This window comes from Dryobates pubescens, chromosome 6, assembly GCF_014839835.1.
Source record: "Dryobates pubescens isolate bDryPub1 chromosome 6, bDryPub1.pri, whole genome shotgun sequence".
NCBI classification, from domain to species: Eukaryota; Metazoa; Chordata; class Aves; order Piciformes; family Picidae; genus Dryobates; species Dryobates pubescens.
The window spans coordinates 23,509,042-23,528,248 of record NC_071617.1 but is presented as its reverse complement, the minus strand read 5'-3'; the positions used below and the strand labels follow the sequence as shown (position 1 = coordinate 23,528,248).

Here is a 19,207-nt window from a genome sequence, read left to right as displayed (position 1 = left end):
TGTGCAGTTTTATTGCACAACGAGAATGGAGTTTAATAGGGAGCTGCTGCTGTGAAGGCATGAGGGAACACTTTAGGTAGCAATGAATCTCTACGGAAAATGTCAAAATGATGCAAGAGTTCTGTATTTGCAGATGAACAGCATTTATCCTGGTTTTTTTCTGGATGCCAGAGGTAACTTATATTTACACACACAGTGAGCAGTGTCTCAGCAAAAGAGATCCTTAATGTGCCGGTACACCATGACGGCTTTGGAGCCCTTTATTTTTTCACTCCCCAGTCTATTTGCTATGATTGGCATGGCCACCCTTTCTGAGGATAAGAGAAGCATATTAAAGGTTAAGAAAACAGTGTACCAACTCCTCTTTTCTGTGAGCTCAGACAGAGGCAAACTGGATTTGGGTCATTTTTGGAAAGGAGTGACTGTTCTGCTTGGCTGGAAGAAAGATTATAATTCATTGAGCCTAGGTTTACCAAGGTGTGTGCGCCCTGGGCTAGCGGCAGATATTTGGTTGACTTGAACACGATTTAGCTTATCTCTTTTCTCCTGTTGAATTGTCTTACTATGTATATAAAAATTGTTAAGTGGTATTGACTCTGTAGGTGTGATTTTATTTAGTTCTTTTTGCCAGCTGTTTGATTTTATTTTTTTTCCTTGATGAAAATTGATAAGAGGTTTTCTGTTTCTGTAGTCTGAGTCTTCCCTCTCACAGTAGAATTCAGTCAGTGAAAACCTGAATCTGTAAAATCTCAATGCTGGCATTTCTCACTGTTGTTCTTTCAGATGTAATGTAAGTGCTCTTCAGCTGTGTACCTTTCAGTGCTATAAATTATTAGATATTTGTACTGTGCAGAAGAAACAAAAGGGTCACAGTGAGTTTAATGTCATGCAGGGCATTTCTTGGTGTAATCATTAAACTGATCAATATCAAACTCCATAGTCACCCTGGTTACTTTTCACAACACATTTATAAAGTGGAGATGTTGTTATGCCATTTGAAATTTGGCAAGGGCAGAAAAGTCAGAGTTCTGAGCGCTGTTGATTCATTAGTGATCAATAAATATCCTGATTTCAGGTAATGTTTTGTGCAAATGACTACAGGAGCAGAGTCAAATTTAGCATAATGCAGAGTACTGTTTCAGTGTCTGGCGTCCATGATAAGAAATTATTAAATAAAACCATGAAGCTATCTCTATTTTTTTCTTATCCCCACTACTCCATGGACAGCTTGAAACACCTGTAGATGTAGAAAGTAATTTATTTCACAGAAACACAGAATAATAGGGGTTGGAAGGGGCCTCTGGAGATCATCTAGTCCAGCTGTACTCTGTTAGAGCATTTCATTAATAGGTAGTTTTTTAAAAATCTAATATTTTATGGTTATAATATCTGGTTTTAGTGTAATTTACACAAATGCATTTAGACTTTTTGAATTACATTTTTTTCATGTAATCCAATACTGAATGCATATTTTGCTGCTTGCCTTACATCCTTTCAGGTAGTTGTAGTGAGTGATAAGGTCTCCCCTCAGCCTCCTTTTCTTTGTGCTAAACAAGCCCAGTTTCTTTAGCCAATCCTCATAAAATAGTAAATTTCCTTAGTTGCTCCTCCTAAGACTTGTTCTCTAGACCCTTCACCAGTTTTATTGTCCTTCCTTGGACATACTCTAGTACGTCAATGTCCTTCTTGTAGTGAGGGGCCCAAAATTGAACACAGTACTCAAGATGTGGCCTCACCAGTGCTGAGTACAGGGTGACAATCTCTTCCTGCTCCTGGCAACACAATTCCTGATACAGGCCAGGATGCTGTTGGCATTCTTGGCCATCTGTGCATGCTGCTGGCTCATATTCAGCCAGCTATCAATCAACACCCTCAGGTCATTCTCTACTAGGCATCTTTCCAGCCACTCCTCCCCAGGTCTGTAGTGCTGCCGGGGGTTGTTGTGGCTAAAGTGCAGAACCTGGCATTTAGCCTTATTGAAATGCATACAATTGGTCTTTGCCCATCAGTTAAGTCTCTAGATCCCTCTGCAGAGCCTCCCTAGTCTCAAGTAGAACAATACTTCCACCCAGCTTGATGTCATCAGGAAACCTAATGAGGAAGCACTCAATTCCATCATCCAGATCATTGATAAAGATATTAAACAGGACTAGCCCTAGTAGTGAGCCCTGGGGAATACCATCTGTGACCAGCTACCAACTGGATTTATCTTCATGCACCATCACTCTTTGGGCTCAGCCAGCCAGTTTTTTACCCAGCAATGTGTATGCCCATCCAGGCCATGAGGAGCCAGTTTCTCCAGGAAAATGCTGTGGGAAACTGTCAAAGACTTTATTGAAGTCCAGACAAATGACATCCACAGCTTTTTCCTCATCAACTAAGAAGGTGACTATGCTGTAGAAGGTAATCAGGTTCATCAAGCAGGACCTGCCTTTCATAAACCCATGCTGACTGCTGTACCTGATCATCTGGTTGTCCTGCATGTACTACATGGTGGTACGTGCAGGATGTTCTGCTCTGTCAGCTGCCCTAGCACTAAAGTCAAACTGACAGCCCTGTAGTTTTCCCAGATCCTCCTTCCAGCCATTCTTGTAAATGGGTGTCACACTGGCTAATTTCCAGTCTGCTGGCACCTCCCTGTTCCACCATGACTGAAAAATGATGGACAGAGCTCTCAGAACTCTGGTGGATTTCAACTAGTCCTGTAGACTCATGTACATCTCTGGAGTGCAGCAGGTCGTTGACCATCTCTTGATGGATTGTGGGGGAATCATTCTGCTCCCAGTCTCTGTCTTCTAGCTCAGGGAGCTGAATTCCTAGCGTTCAACAGGTCTTACTACTAAAGACTGAGGCAAAGGTGTCACTAAGCACCTCAGACTTTCATCCTTAGTCACCATGTTTCCTCCTGCATCTAACATAAAATGGAGACTCTCCCTGGCCCTTCTTTTGCTGCTAGTGTGTTTACTGAAAGATTTCTGGTTGTTGTTTACAGCAGAAGCCAGATGAATTTCTGGCTGGTCTTCAGACTTTGTGATTTTCTTCCTTATTTCACTAGTTTTGATAGAAGAGACCTAGGAGATTCTTACTCTGAATAACTCAGTCTTTTGTTAGTAACCAGAAAAATTATTTCTCTTGTGGCTCAGTCAGTGAAACACTTTTAATTCTACCCTGAATGAACCATGTGGGAAGACGTAACATGTTCACACCACTTGTGTTACTGCCCTGAAGACCAACACACTTTGATCCTAGCAGAAATCTCTTCTTACACTACTCATTGTGTACAACAAAAACTTGTAACCTGAGCTGCTGTAGATATTGAGAAGTTTTTATCCACTTCCTTCTACATACAAGATGAATAATGAGCCCAACTTGTTCACTTTCACTCAAAGTAAATATCCCCTGACTCTACAAGTAATTCTTCCTGAAGTTAGTAGAGTACTTGCAAGAGAAGCTGCTCCTTGGTGTGAGGGTCACTGACCTGAGACAGAATGGCCACAGTAGTTGTAAAGGGAAGATTGTGTACATTTGTCTATTCTTGGTTAAATGCTTTGTTTGAGTCTTTTCAGAAGTCCAATGAGATGATTAAAAATTACAGACTTACTGTGTATTTTCAGTTACCAAGTTTCATTAATTTTTAAAGAGAATACTGAGTTCTTTTAAACAAATTTGTTCTAATTAATTCTCTTATAAATCTAGTTCACATGTAAATACTTTTTGATGTGTAATCATTCCAGCTATTAATATTGATAAATACAAGTAAAGTCTGTCTTGCGGAAGGTTGCATGCTTGAAAGCTTGGTGAATTGAAACAGCAGTGCTAAGCAGTGGGTTAAGCAATGCTGCCTATTGACTCTGTTCTGTGAGCATTAGTAAGTATTGTTAAATATGTGTGGGCTGTTGACTTCTCTAATTTTGTTTTTTGAAGTGCTGAAGCATTTCTTGTCACTTGAACATAGAAAATCAGAGTATCTTTGGGGTTTTATTCTTTGGAAGTGTCTGGGAATGTGGCCTGAAACTTTGATTACCTCATTCCTTTGTAGTCATGAGACTCAGACAACCTGTTGGGATCATCCTAAGATGACTGATCTCTTCCAGTCCTTAGGTGAGTACATTTCCTAAAATAAACCATTATGTGATGCTCATTCCATGATTAAAAGCTGCATGTGTGTATGCTGACCCTGTCAGAGTTGCCATGAGCTGCAATAGAGCTGTAGCTCCTCAAGCTTTCCTGGAGCCCAAAAGCCCAACAGAACAGAATTTAGGTTGCCTCCCCTATCCTTTTCTTCCCATGTAGAAACAGGCAGGAGAGAAAAAAAAAGGTTAAAACAACCAAAGAACAGCCTTGCACCAATTTGGAAGTTAACAAGTAATTGAAAAAAAAAAAAAAAAAGGGTGTTTAAGTAAAAGGAAGGTTACAGAGATATAAGGGAAAGGGGTGGATACAGGTATGTACAGAACCAGATGCAGATGGAAATGGATTCTCTGGATGGCAGTAGATTCTCTTAGATGTAGGCCCAAACGTGTGGAGATAGGCCAGACCATGTGGTTAGCTGCTCATAGTAGCAGCAGGCAGCTCCTCCAGGTAGGGGGGCAAAAGAGAAAGAGAATGAGGCAGGAAGTGCCTCCCCCTTATATACAGGCAGGACAGGGGAGGGGATAAACATGATACACTACCTCCCAATTGGGGTTCAGGTGGCCACCCACCTGAGGTCAGAATACCTCCCCCAGGAGCAGGTGACCACCCATCGTGGATCAGGTAACACTCAACCCAGAACAAGACACACTTTGCATGAAACTACTGCCTTGATCAGGTGGTGTGTATTGCCTCTCAGTAATACTAAATCTGAACATGCTGTAATGCATTACATTGTGGATTTCTTTTAAAGGCACAAGGGATTGTCCAATATGCAGGGTGTCTGCATGTTTAAAGCAGGATGCCCCATCTACAGGGAACTAGTTTTTGTAGTAAATCAGAGGAACTATGCTTTCAGTAAAGGCTGGACCATATTATGGTACACTTAAGTTCAATATGACTTGCCTGCATCTACATTTACTGTGAAATCTCTCTTTTTCTAAGAAGTTTGAGGGTACATTACTGTTAAGTGAGGGAAAATATTGCTACTCCTGTCAGTTTCTGAAACAGTTTATGGCTGCCTGACCATCTCTTTCAAAGCGCTGTTTACAAAGTCATGGCATAGAAATCATAGGTTAAGAAGCCATTCTTTCTCTGTGGCCTTTGCTGCTGTTTCCTGTTTGTTATCTGATGGAATTATACATTATTTGAGAAACACACTGCATTTAAGCACTTGCCCAGAAAATAGTTAATGCTGCATAATACCTGTGTAAAACTATTGCGTGTTTATCGTATGTGTCAAGATAGCATCAGGATTTCCCTTGTGCTGGCCTGTGAACGCCCTGGACTGTCAAGAGTCAGGAGGCTTTCCCTGCAGATGGATTGGACTGGCGTCCAAACATCTCTTTCTTTTTTTTTTTATTTCCCCTAACAAAAACTTCTAATTCATCACAAAGAAAAGAAGGCATATCAGACTTCTTCCAAAGTGTCAAAATTGGTATGTAAAGGGTACTTACAAACTGTTGGTAGGGCTGCTCATGTTTCTCTTCTGTTTCAGCTGACTTGAACAACGTGCGCTTCTCTGCCTATCGAACGGCCATCAAAATCCGAAGACTGCAGAAAGCACTGTGCTGTGAGTTTCGCCTTTGAGACAAATTGTTTCGCTACAGTACTTGCAGAAGAAAGGGTCAGCTGAAGTCTAACACCAGTGTTTAACAAGGGACCACATATGTCCTTGACATATTGTCAGACAACAAAATGGCAGGAAGAATTGTAAATAGTAGGTCATTATTGCAAATAAATAAAATGAATTAGTGAAAAAAGAGGTGCAGCAGATAAAGAGAAATGATATACCTGTTAAAAATCTTTTCAGAAGTGATAGGAAAATAAAGATAGGACCTCTTGACTATTACATACTGTTTCTGATACAAGCTGCACCAGGGGAGGTTTAGGAAGAAGTTCTTCATAGAAAGAGTGATTGGCCATTGGAATGGGCTGGCCAGGGAGGTGGTGGAGTCACCATCACTGGAGGTGTTTAGGAAGAGACTGGATGGGGTGCTTGGTGCCATGGTTTAGTCGATTAGATAGTGTTGGATGATAGGTTGGACTTGATGATCTCAAAGGTCTTTTCCAAACTTTTAAATTCTATTCTAATCTATTCTGTTCTATGATGTCAGCTAAAATCTTGATCTTTGACATAAACTTGGGTATTTTATTATATTTTAGGGAATTCTAATCCATCTTTTGTAGGTGTTTATTGCTGCTAGATATCACTTAAAACATTCCTCCCTTTCAGAAGGCCTATTTTGCCATGTGAATTCCAGTTAAAATGGAGTTCAGACCACTCAGAGGGTGACAGGAAAGGACAGAGATCTGTGTAGTTGATAATGGATGGTATTTTAATCACAAAAAAACCCAAGTAAGACAAAACCTCCTACTAGTATTAGTAATATTAGTATGCATTTGTGTCTTGGAAATGTGGGTTAGAATCTTAAAATTTAGGTAGGAAATAACAACAGATTTAAAAATGACCACTGAATGTACTGTCCAGACCTGTGCTGGCATTTGGCAAAGCACATATATTGTGTTAGCAGAAAAGGACATGTATTGACTGAACAGACTTGGCTGCCTAAACTGCTTAATTTCCAAGGTTCATGTTTGTTTATCCAATTTTCTGTTCTATATTTCCTAGGTATTATTAAAAGTATTTCATATTGTATCCCAGTTATGATTTAATTAAGCAGCAAGTTGCAGGACTACCATATTAAAAGTTTTCCACCCTCAGAAGTGTTTTATTAAGTCAATTTATCCTGGCCTTCAGACTTCGGACTTCTCTGAGTCACAAAAGAAGCACCACAATGGGGTTCTGGGCTCTTGCTGGAGTCTCCTGTGCAAAGCAAACACAGAATACTTTTTAGAGTCATCCTGCCACTGATATTTCTACATTGTCTTTGAGAATGAGGATGAGAAAAAGAAAGATGGTACTTTCTCGGAGGGGCTGAGCTAGCTTGTAATTCCTCAATGTTCCCTTTAGAGAAATGAGATTGAACTAACAGTTTGATGTAATGCAGAAATAGTTTATGTTATAGAGAAACGCAAAACATGAAGACAAGGAAGATAACTGAAAAGGCAAAAAAGTGAGATTTCATGAGAAAGCAGAGAACAGAGGGTGTGTGGAAGAAAAGTAGCTAAAACATGAAACTGAGGAGATTGTGGTGTACACAAAGGAGTGCAAAAATTGCCTGGAAGAGATGATGCAAATACGAATTTTTAAAATTACTAGGACTATAAATGGAATAGAAATTGCTTAAAAACACACAGCAATCAGAAAGAAAATAGGGTAAAAGAGAAGAAAGAGAAAAAAAATGAAACTGGACTATTTTAACTCTCCAAGCAGTTAGTTTTCCTTCTGGCCTAGAAGACAGCAGTCAGATCTTGGCAGCAGCTTCTTGGCTGGGTATCAGATATACATTATATCAAACGAATCTGCGGCTGAGATGGTAGCTAGCTACTAGAAAGCTGGAGTGTGTCTGCACAAAAGCACAGATTGTCTCTTGCCACTTCTTCATATGCCATGCTGTCTTCTCACAAACTTTCTTGGTTCAAGAAGATCTTGGTTTCAAAGTTTTAAATTGGGGAAAAACCAGAACATGTGCTTTGAAATATTGCCTGAGGATATTGAAAGGAAAATGTATTTCTTTGGCATAGCCTGGAGTCTGGAGATGACTGTATCTCTTGTACAGAGACTATAGCCCCTTAAGGTTCTCTCCCAGCAAGACTAAAGAGCCTTATGAACTTCCCGCTTAAAAAGAAAAGCGAAGCAAGAAACTAGAAAGCGAAGTAAAATACACCTTTTGCATGCTGCTGCCCAGGGAAGGGTGAAAAAACAGATTGTACATGATGCATGTTGGTCATGCTGCCTATTTCTGACAGGCATACAAATTGCCTGGTGACCTGTATAGAATGAAGTTCACTTTCATAAGCTTTGAGGAGGACCATACTTCCAGTTCTTGCTTTTACTTTAAAAAGTATCAATTTCTGTAATAATGGCAAGGTTTAGCTCTCCTCATTTGCAGATTTCAGAATTGCCTTCCTATTGAAGTGAATATTAATATTGCCTCCAGTTTCAGAGGAGAGAAATGGAAGGAGGATGGAGGGAAGTAGTAAGAAGAGAATATTCCACTTTGAAAGAACCAGAAATAAAGCTATCATCTCTACAGATCCAATCTGCCTTGTTATTTATGAAGCTCTTTGCTTGATCTATCTCTCAGCCTCATGGGAGGAGGTGACAGCCAAAAAAAATACCTTTGTGTCTTTATTACATGCACATATTTGACCAGGGTATGGTCATAAGAAAGACAATGCTGATTTTCCACAAAGCTAAATGGTACAAGAATTTTCTGTCTCTGGAAAGGTTCATTATGATCTGGCACAATTTTAAGACCACCTTCAAAAATATAATCAGTGCTGTTCCTTTTGTTATTGTTTGCTCAGTTGATTATTTCTTGCCAGGGAACAGGTCAAATACACTTTGACTGTGATGATTCTTGGCCTGATTCTGTCCCCTGAATGGCTTCTGAGATAGCCAAAACACAGCATGTGCTAAAACCTCTTCTCTAAGGAAGGGGAGAGTGGTTAAGACCTATCTAGGATTCTTTACTTAACTTTTCTTTGTTCATGATTTTGTTTTAAGGTAGGGAAAGAGTCATCTTCTGTGCCTCTGCCACTCATTCTCTGGTCTGACTTATGTTACTCTGCCATTGTATTTCCTGTGATTTTAGCTGTGGATGGTTTTCGAAGGTGTTTGAGTACAGAATGCTTCAGAAAAGCTTATCTGCTAAGGCAAAGAAAATGTCAAAACAAATCACTAGAAAATGAGCTCGTTGTAAACTTTGAAATGTGACAAATTGCTGTCAGAGCCTCAGTGTGTGTATAACCGCAAAGGTCTTTTTGGTTAGAACTCCAAGGGCACAGCTAGAGCAGGATGCAATAGTCCCACGTGCACTTGATAGATCTTTTGACTTTGCAGTGAGGACTGGTAACACAGTAATAGTGCCATACAAGCAGATTTGGGAGTATGTAATTTTAGAACTATACTTCAGAAAGCATTACTGATGCCAAATCTCTCTTCTCAGTCTTGTCTCACTAAGTGTCAAAAATCCGTGGTTCTGGGAAAATTGTTCCTTTCCACTCCTCCACTGTTCTTCAGAAGCTGGAAAGTAGAGTTGTATTTCATGTCTTTTTGGAAAGTAGATTCCTGCTGAAACTATTATGTGTATGTACCTATGTGTATTTGTATTGCAGGAAGCTGAGAAAGGTTGCAGGCTGGAAAGAACAAATTCTTAGCTTCTCTGTTTGAGATTATGTGGGGCAGACATACGGAGAATACTTTCTAACTCTAGCAGAAGAATGGGGCCCGAGAGAGTATCCTGTGTTTCAGCTGTACTGGGCAGCTATGTAGTACCAAGCTTCATCTATAATATTTTATTCTTGTGCAGCGTAACGTAGCTCATTTTCAAGAAATGATATTGCCCCAGACACTAAAGGGTACTACTGGAAGGGAAAAAGGGAACAAACCCACCAGGTATATTCATAATTCTGTCACTGAGCCTCTCTAGGTGATGTGAAATTTAAGAATGCTGATAGGAGCATGAACTGCACAAGACCAAGGAACAAATACTAAGGCACGCCACACTGACAGTGAGACCTTTGTAGATTTCTCTCAGCCATGCAGTCTTTTGCAGGATTTGCTATCATTCACAAGGTCTTTCTAGTACATCAGCTCAATAGCAACGCCTTTCTATTTTCTGTGGGGTTATAGCAGCTTCAAATTTGCCATTAACAGCTGCATGTCATTACTTACTACTGAGTCAGTAACTCACATCTGCTTAAACTATGCTGAATGATGTTGCTTCTTTTTATAGTTTTCCTTTGGGAAAGTCTCCTTGCTGCTGAAAGGAGAGAAATGACCCTTGTGGTCCATTTGTTGGTTAACAGCACTAGAACAGTACTGCAAAAATGCACTGAAAGCTGTATAAAGTAGGCATCATGCCAGCAATGACACCTGAGTCTCAGGTTAGATAAAGAGTTTATTTTAAACACAATTTATTTTAAACTTTCTAAAATGAAAATGTAATGAGACAGCAATCCCTTTTTAAGTCAGCCCAAATAGGGCACTGCTAGTGGGTAGACTTTACCATGTCAAGATAACCGTCTGTACATAAAGTTCATTCAGCCAGGTGAGTGCTGAAGTAAGCAGAGACGGAAGTAATTTCTTCTGGTTATTTTCTATGAATGGTGTCATCCAAAAGCATAAGTTTTGCTTAATTTGCATTAGTACAGAAGCACAGAGTTTCCTTTTAGTGTGAAAATACTGAAAGTACATCTTCCAATTCCCTTTGGAGTCCTTTGGCAAGAATGTGAATATGAGATCTTAAAGCCAGCAGATTAAGATGTGAAGTTAGCAGGTTTACTCCTGAGACTGTTGAATTGCTGTTTTCAGTGCAAAGATAATTATGTTAAGCTTAACCCAAAGGCTACTGCTTTCTTGCACTGCTAAGTTTTCCAAGTTTTCACTCCTTTAAAAAGGGCAGATCCTGGTTTAGGAAGCTATTTGCCTGCCTTTAGCCAATTGTTAAGTACCTTACAAAAATGAATTGGAGGGAAAAAATGCGAAACACCAAACTGGTTGTAATCATTTTTACTTCCCATTTCCACCTGTAGGTCATGAAGGAAAAGCATGAAAAGTGGCCATCTCCTCTGAGTGCAATATTTTTGTAACTGGATAGCATGTTACAGTTTTGCATCTGGCTTCATTCACCTCCCTCCACCCCACAGAATAGTCTGTGCTGCATTGTGATGAAATGTAGGCTCTGTGTGTTGGTTTAGGTTTAAAATACGCCTATGCACCTTTTCCAGTACATTGCATATACACAACCAGTGCCAAGATGGTTTGCTGCAATTAGCAGTCTGCCTGTTTGAGAAATAAATGGCTGGCATTTATTTGCAGGCCCAAGAGATAGACTTTTAAAACAAAAATGTGAAAAAGAAACAAATGTAAAGCCCCTGCATGTCTGATGCTGTGAGGCTGGAATAGAATGTACCAATGTCAGTAAGAGAGAGGGGGAAAAAGGGCTGAGAGGTACTGTTTTCTCATTTTACAGTAATGTCAGGATCCTGCATATTCATGAAAAGGGACTGGGTATGCAACCAATTTTTGGCCCATAACCTTATCTTTTGGGAAATGATCATTGCATTCTTGACAGAATTGCTTATAGTGGCTTAGTGTTGTGTTGCTCCTGCTTTCTTCTGCTGTACTGATTTTCCAGCCCAAGCTGGACTTCCCTGGTTTTGCAGAGACTGCTCTTTTGGGGTCCTTATTTAATATTATCCATGCAGAGAAATTTACAACATGTCTGAGGTTGTCATGTTTCAATTGCTTTGAGAAATGACATTTATAACATAAATGTGTTGCCTGCTCTACAGACAGCTCTGTATGAGCTTGAAATATACTTCAACTTCCTATTGTGTACATTGTAGCAAGCATACTAATATATTCAACTATTTTGTTATATTTTTGCTGAAGTCCTTGCGTCTGTAAAAAAATGTCACTGAAGATTATACCACCCTTTGACCTACATTATTCTTCCTTCTTTTCCACCAAACTAAGTTTCCTCTTCTCCACTTTGCTTTGTGCAAGGAATTTAAAGAGCTCATTGACAGCTTTACATTTTCACCAAGCAAACCTCTGATTTTCAAAATCATGGTTTATGTGAGTCTTAAGAGCAAAACCCTTTTCACCTGTAGGATATCCACAGAATCATCAGCTGCTTATAGAAAGAATCCTGTAATCAAGGAGATCAAATTAGTTTAGTGAAAGCATAAAATTTAGTGTTCTGGAAAATTACAATAAATAATGTCCGTGTCCCTCTCCCTACTTCCTTTTCAGCCTTAATTTAGGAACTTCTCTTCAGTTAATCAGGCCTCAACACACTTCCAATGCATTTACTTAAGAGCACATTCTTACCTTAGAATTTGCTTTGCTTTACATTTAATCAAAAGCGATAGTCATTTAATGGGGTTCTGCTTTATGGTAAATGTGAAGAATCCTCTAAACCGAGTGAACTCCCAGTGTGCATACATCTGATGTTAGGATTGTCTAATTACACAGACCTTGTGAGCAGCTTTCTCAGCGTTCCAAGCTGTGCAGTGTTGTTATGGTCATCTTGGGTTTTTTCTGTTTGGCTTTTTTTTTTTTTAAATTATGTTATACTGAAATGCTTTCAACATCTCACAAAGAACAGTTTTATACTGCGTTGTTACTAAATGAAAGCTGCTTCTTGGCTGTCTGCAGTGTTTGCTACAGTAGACACACGGACAAGTATTGTGAATGCTACGCTTTGACCACCTTAATAGCACTTTGTTCATTTTTATTTCTTTCTTTTTTTGTTTTGTTTTGTTTTTTAAATCATCTATTAGTGGACCTGTTGGACTTGAACACAACAAGTGAAGTTTTCAAACAGCACAAGTTGGGTCAAAATGACCAGCTGATTGGTGTCCCGGATGTGATCAGCTGTCTCACCACCATCTACAGTGGACTTGAAGAGAAACACAAAGATATGGTGAATGTTCCTCTCTGTGTAGACATGTGTCTCAACTGGCTACTCAATGTTTATGATAGGTAAGTTGCAAGTCTTTTTAGTGCAGTACTAACAAATTCTGGAGACAATTGGCTGGTTTTGCACATGACATTAAAAAGTGCTAAACTTATAGGACTATTGTATACTTTGTCCAGATTTCTTTATTGAGGGAATATCCATAATAACATAAAAATTACAAAGCTGTAAGAAGTTCTTTAATAAAAACCTCTATATTTTGATATTTTTGACCGAGTAATGAAAACTCAGTTGCTTGTGGTTAGATGTTTCTTCTGCTTTCCTGCTCAGATATACTGAGCTAATGTTGCACTGATTTTATAGTACTTCCAAGGAAATGTTTATGCGAGTAGAGAACTGGATATATTGCGAGTAGAGAACTGGATATATTGCTTTAGCTATGTTTCTACTGTAAATGTTCCATATTGCCCAAATTGTTTACCATTGACACTAAATCCTAATTTGGCTACACGTGGGGACAATTTTGTTGTTTATTTTATGCTTGGTTACTTGTAAGCTATAATCCTGGCTGAGAACCCTGTACTGAATTCTTTGTCAAGTGGTTGTTTTGATCTCAGAACTAAAGCTTGTCTGATGCTGGAGGGTCATCTGTGTCCTGGGCCTGGATCACTTCCAGAAAGTGCAGTTTCTGGCTCGTATCAGTTCTAAGTGCTGGTGCTATGTGATCCACCATCTCTGGTCCTAGCAGCAAAGCTGCATTTTCAAGGTGAATTGTGAGTTTGCATCAAGAACATTTTTGGGATCCCTGTAGTAACAACTTGTGGGTTTATTTAAATGTACATCTGCTATTTCCAGCTGAGTCTCAGAGTTCATGAGGGTGCAGCCCCTTGTGGGACCAGTTCTTTCTGAGACCCTAGACGCTTCTTTCTTCCACTGAATGTTGAACTCTGATCTCTCTGCCCTGCATTATGTTAGCCTTCATCACCTACAATCTGTATGTTTTTATTCAGTTATGCTTTTGAGTTACATATTTGTTGCTCCTTTTTCTTAGTGGTGGTTGGTATTCTCATCTTCCTTCTGTAGCAAAAACTGGGAAAAGACCTGGTTTCAAGGAGCTAAATGTATCTTCTTACATCACTTGAGCAAAGGTGTTTCAGGATGCTACTGAAGCTGACTAAAGACACAATAGTGCAATAGATGGGGTGCTCACTTCAGTGTGTCCAGCTGAATATATGCTTTAGTTCAGAGTTATACACAGTATTACAAATCAGAATTTCTAATCTGCATAAGGTTGGCTACTAAATTTCTTTCATTTTTTCCCCATTTCATAAAGTCATAGAATTGTTTTGGTTGGAAGAGACTGCTAACATTGAGTCCAGCCATCAACCTAACATCACTGTGGCCATTAAACCATGTCCTGAATTGCCATGTCTACACATTTTTAACACCTCCAGGGATGGTGACTCCACCACCTTCCTGGGAAGCCTATTCCAATGCCTGACCACTCTTTCAGTAAATAAGTTTCTCCTAATATCCAATCTAAACCTCCCCTCATATAAATTGAGACCATTTGTTCTTGTCCTATCACTCGATACTAGGGAGGAGAGACCAAAATCCACCTCACTACAACCTTCTTTTGGCCTCCTCCAGACTAAACAATCCCAGTTACCTCCACTGTTGCTCCTAAAACTAGCTGTGCAGGCCCTTCACCAGCTTTGTTGCCCTTCTCTGGACACACTTCAAGCCACTCAATGTCTGTATTGTAGTGCAGGGTCCAAAACGGAACACAGTGTTTGAGGTGCAGCACCAGTGCTGAGTACAGGGGCATGATCACTTACTTCTGCTAGCCACACTGTTCCTGATACAGGCCAGGATCCTGTTGGCCACCTTGGTCACCTGAGCACAGAGCTGGCTCATTTTCAGTTGGCTGTCAATCAGCACCCCCAGGTCCTTTTCTGCCATGAAGCTTTCTATGTTTATATCTCAGGCTGCGTCAGGGGAGGTTTAGGCTGGAGGTTAGGAGGAAGTTTTACACAGAGAGAGTGATTGCCCACTGGAATGGGCTGCCTGAGGAGGCGGTGGGGTCGCCGTCGCTGGGGGTGTGCAGGGCAAGGCTTGACAGGATGCTTGGTTGTATGGTTTAGTTGATTGGGTAGTGTTGGATGACAGGTTGGACATGATGATCTCGAAGGTCTCTTCCAACCTGGTTAATTCTATTCTATTCTATTCTATTCTATTCTATTCTATTCTATTCTATTCTATTCTATTCTATTCTATTCTATATCTGCATATGTAATATGTATGTGTGTGTATATATATGTGCATTATCTTCACAGTGTTTACTCACTTAATCAATGCTGAATTCTAACAAAAGATTTTTGCTTTTTTACCCCCAGAGGATTACACACTGGTATTCCTATACTTATTTATTTTACTTTTATTTTGAATATTGTGGTAGAGGAAAGGGAAGGAGGGAACTGAGTACATATGATCATTTATCTTTTAGGCACCAACTACCTATTATGCTTTGGCATTTGAGCATTGCAGTTTAATATTTTGACATATCTGTTAGTCAGACTCCTCATCATTACTACTAGAAAATGAGAGAGCCCCTCAGCTGATAACTGGGAATTGTTCCTGCAGTTATTTTTATCTTGCAGAGCTCTGTATTGTGGGTGAATAATAAGTCACTTGCAAAAAGAGCAGTGAATTGTTTAATTTAAATGTTATTGGTTATTTAAAATAAGAGACTTAATAATATCAGAGAAATGTTTGTGGTTACTAGTTGGGTGGGTTTTTATCAAATTGATCACAAGTCCATTATATTTTTTTTCATCTTGTCTTTGCTTCTTCTCTTCAGTTCAGAGTCCGTTGTTAACCTGTTCATATTTAAAATCTATGTAGTAAGCAACAAATCTTTCTCTTGATAACTTTTTTTGTTGCTCCCATTTCACTTTGATTATGTTGAAAGCTTTAGTATAGATAATTCTTCCAGCTGATGAAAGACTTCAATCTTTAGTCAAACTTTGAAAAGTAGAGCATGAAGTTTTTCTGAGATAAAACTGCCTTTTACAGTGTATTTCCTTGATCCCCTTTCATATCTGTACCAAGAAGGGAAAAAAAAACCAAACCAAAAAAGCTGATAAACAGGCAGCCATTTTAAGCTGTTCTTTGGGGTTTGTTTTTTAAATTGACCTTTAGGAAAGAACTAATTTGTGCCTTGGCATTTCCATTGTTTATTGCATTGGTTTTATATATCTGCAGTGTTTCAAATTCTTAAGCTCCCTGGGAAAAGCATGTTAGTCACATGCTGTTAACCAGAGATGTAATTACTGATTCACAGATAGATGGCAAATTGAGTAGTTCTTCAGACTTACCTACAGATGTCTTTAGCCCTTAAAAAGAACAAATTCATTTTTAGATAAAGTTCTGGTATTTTCTGACACATCATGAATGAGTCATTCTTCAAGCTAAGGAGAGGAGAGAAACATTACATTTGCTCGGTGACTTTTACTACTTCAAAGTTGTTCTGGGGAGCAACATCTGGCCTTCAAACATTTTCCAAACTTCAGGTTCCTTGTTTTGATTAGGTCAGAGGTGGTGTGGGTGTTTTAATAAAATTAAAAATAAACACATTGCATTTTACAATGAGAGCTGTGAAGGAGCCTGTTTGCTCTATGAAATGATTTGGAGAAGCCTGTGTTTAAATCATCTAGTAGTAATGGGTGGTTACTGTTCTGGACTGTACAGTGTCATTTTTCTTAAAATCTCCAAGTGCCTCTCATATGAAATGGGCTGATAGCTTTCAGTTCTAATGGAATAGCTTAGCACCCATTGAAATGAGTTGTTTCAGATATTTTAAGTTCTGCCATACATAATACAGAATATGTGTACTGGTTGTGGGTGATGACTCATTATTTCAGTTAAATTACCCTTAAAGAAACTTCTAAAGGCATTGTTTTTAACGTTTCACAATGTTCATCTGACTTCTTGTGTTTCAACTTTTACATTTTCTTGGGTTTCTTTCGTGTCAGGATACTTTAGAAGAAGGCATCTTCAATTTCTTTGGTGGGTTAGTCTACGAAGAGTATATGTGGTATAGCACTTAGTTAGCATTTTCCATATGGCCAGAGATGTCTTTCATGATCATTCTCCATGGCTCAAATCTTCCCCTGAAGAATTATAGTTCTATACAGAACAGATTACCCAGAGAGATAGTAGAAGCCCCATCCCTGAAAACATTCAAGGTCAGTTTGGACTGGTCTGTGATTCTGTGATGTATTGTTTTACTCACAGCTGGCAAATTCTCACACCAGGCTAAGTTAATATCCCAGGTATTGTGAATGTGTTAATTTCAGTAAAATCTATATTTCTGATGAGTGGGAAGGATGAGAGAGCCAGTCAGCCATGGCTGACTTATTCAGTCAGCCTTAGCTCTATGCCCTGATTTTCACAGTAGCTGACAGAAGTTTTCTGCATGCGCTCCTGATGCCTTCCCAGTTTTGAGAGCTGGTTTGATTCCTAGAGGACTGTGTGGGAGCAGCTTAGCAGCCTCAGGTGGTGGTAAGAAGCATTCTGAGCCCTAGTCCTTTGCAAGGCAGGAAAATTACCTTCTTTGACTGCTTTGTGTTTGATCAGGGGGAGGTATCTGTGGGGACCTTCAGAGATCCAGACAGGCTGCCTTCTGCTGCTGGATTGTGTAGATGACTGATAGCTGTGGTCCGTGATAGTCTCTAGTCTCTATGTGTCAATGCTGACTAGGCTTGACAAGCCTGACTAGCTGACTAGCTCTTTGACAAGAGAAGTTTGAACTGAAGTGCACTAATCTTTTTTTCTCTCTAGTTTTCTTTGCTAGTGCCTGATGCTTTTACACTTTTCAGTCATCCTTACTGTGTGTTGTTGTTCACGATCTCTTATACTGGCTAACTCCTGTGTGCAGCTGTGCCCATCTGCATTTGCCCCTTTGACATTTACGTTGTTACATTATGTCTGGATGTGCCATCATAATGCTACAGAGTGCTTGCATACTGTCATTGGTAAACAATAATTTTGTATGCTTATCTTCACAATATAATATTAAATACATCCCAGTTAGCATATTTATAATTTACAGTTGGAACTGGCATCTGTTTTGGCTACGGTGTATGCAGCCAAAGAAGTTTTGGGTTGAGATGTTACTTAGAGAGTATATGGTGGCTTAGAGAGTATATGGTGGCTGCATTGTTATGAAAAGTTTTTGGAAAGTTTGCTAAACTCATTTTCTTGGAAAGACTTTCAGATAATTGTAAGCCTGCCTTAATGTCTGTCATAGAATTTCTTAGGTGTTTGAACAGAAATAGAAATGCTAGTTTGGGGTTTTAGCATGCCATTTTGCAGCTGAAAGATTCCTGTGGCAAAGTACTGCATGATTCCCACTTGCTCCACACAGCTTGTGCCTGATGTATTGAAGTTGGGATCATAACAGTTTGAATTGTTTGGAGTTCAGTTGATGTGGGATTAGTAAGGGAACTCAAGGCATGTATCTTCTCCTTGTTATCTGTGAGCTATCCATTCTTTACCACCCCATCCCACCCCATCTTCTGCATCCTGCAGTTCCAGTAGCTCCTGTAGTAAGATATAGCATAAAAGTATTTTTCTTTTCTCTTCTGATACTACAGCTGACTCTAGCTTAGACTTTTTTTTCCCTCATTTGCTTATGTTATTGTGCAGTATGACATTCATTAGCTTCTATATAAAGTGGCTTTTTTATATTCTCTGCAGCTGTGTTGGGTATCTGAAACAGCTGAATGGTTGCTCCCTGCTTGGATGGAGAGTCCAAACTGTGAAACAAAGTTATATGCGCTCCAGTCCAGCCTCTCTACCTATGCAATTTGGTACCCTCTCATACTCTTGATCAAATGGTCCCACTAAACTGGTCGTCTCTGTAGTATGCTGCAGAGCAGCCAGGCAGAAAGGGACCTGGGGGTACTGGTTGATAGGAGGCTGAACATGAGCCTGCAGTGTGCCCAGGTAGCCAAGAAGGCCAATGGCATCCTGGCCTGTATCAGGAACGGTATGGCCAGCAGGAGCAGGGAGGTCATTCTGCCCCTGTACTCAGCAGTGGTTGGGCCACACCTTGACTCCTGCGTCCAGTTCTGAGCCCCTCAGTTTAGGAAAGATGTTGAGTTGCTGGAACATGTCCAGAGAAAGGGCAACAAAGTTGGTGACGGGTTTGGAGCATGAGCCCTATAAGGAGAGGCTGAGGGAGCTGGGGTTGCTTAGCCTGGAGAAGAGGAGGCTCAGGGGAGACCTTACTGCTGTCTACAACTACCTGAACGGAGGTTGTAGCCAGGTGGGGTTGGTCTCTTCTCCTGGGTAGCCAGTACCAGAACAAGAGGACACAGTCTCAAGCTGTGCCAGGGGAGGTTTAGGCTGGATGTTAGGAAGAAGTTCTTCATAGAAAGAGTGATTGGCCATTGGAATGGGCTGCCCAGGGAAGTGGTGGAGTCACCGTCACTGGAGGTGTTTAGGAAGAGACTGGA

At 39.9% G+C, this 19,207-nt stretch overlaps 1 protein-coding gene across 5 annotated transcripts in view; it reads left to right on the top strand.

The window, feature by feature from the left end:
- Window positions 1-19,207, top strand: part of UTRN (utrophin) — a 387,861-nt gene that overhangs the window by 318,330 nt on the left and 50,324 nt on the right. For all 5 annotated transcript variants that reach the window (XR_008462314.1, XM_054162750.1, XM_054162746.1 and 2 more), the window contains 3 exons: window positions 4,040-4,101; window positions 5,630-5,704; window positions 12,550-12,751. Coding sequence is in view for 4 of the 5 variants with exons in the window: in XM_054162750.1 (XP_054018725.1) it covers window positions 4,040-4,101; window positions 5,630-5,704; window positions 12,550-12,751 (339 nt within the window). In the remaining variant the exon portion in view is untranslated. The remainder of the gene's footprint in view (window positions 1-4,039; window positions 4,102-5,629; window positions 5,705-12,549; window positions 12,752-19,207) is intronic.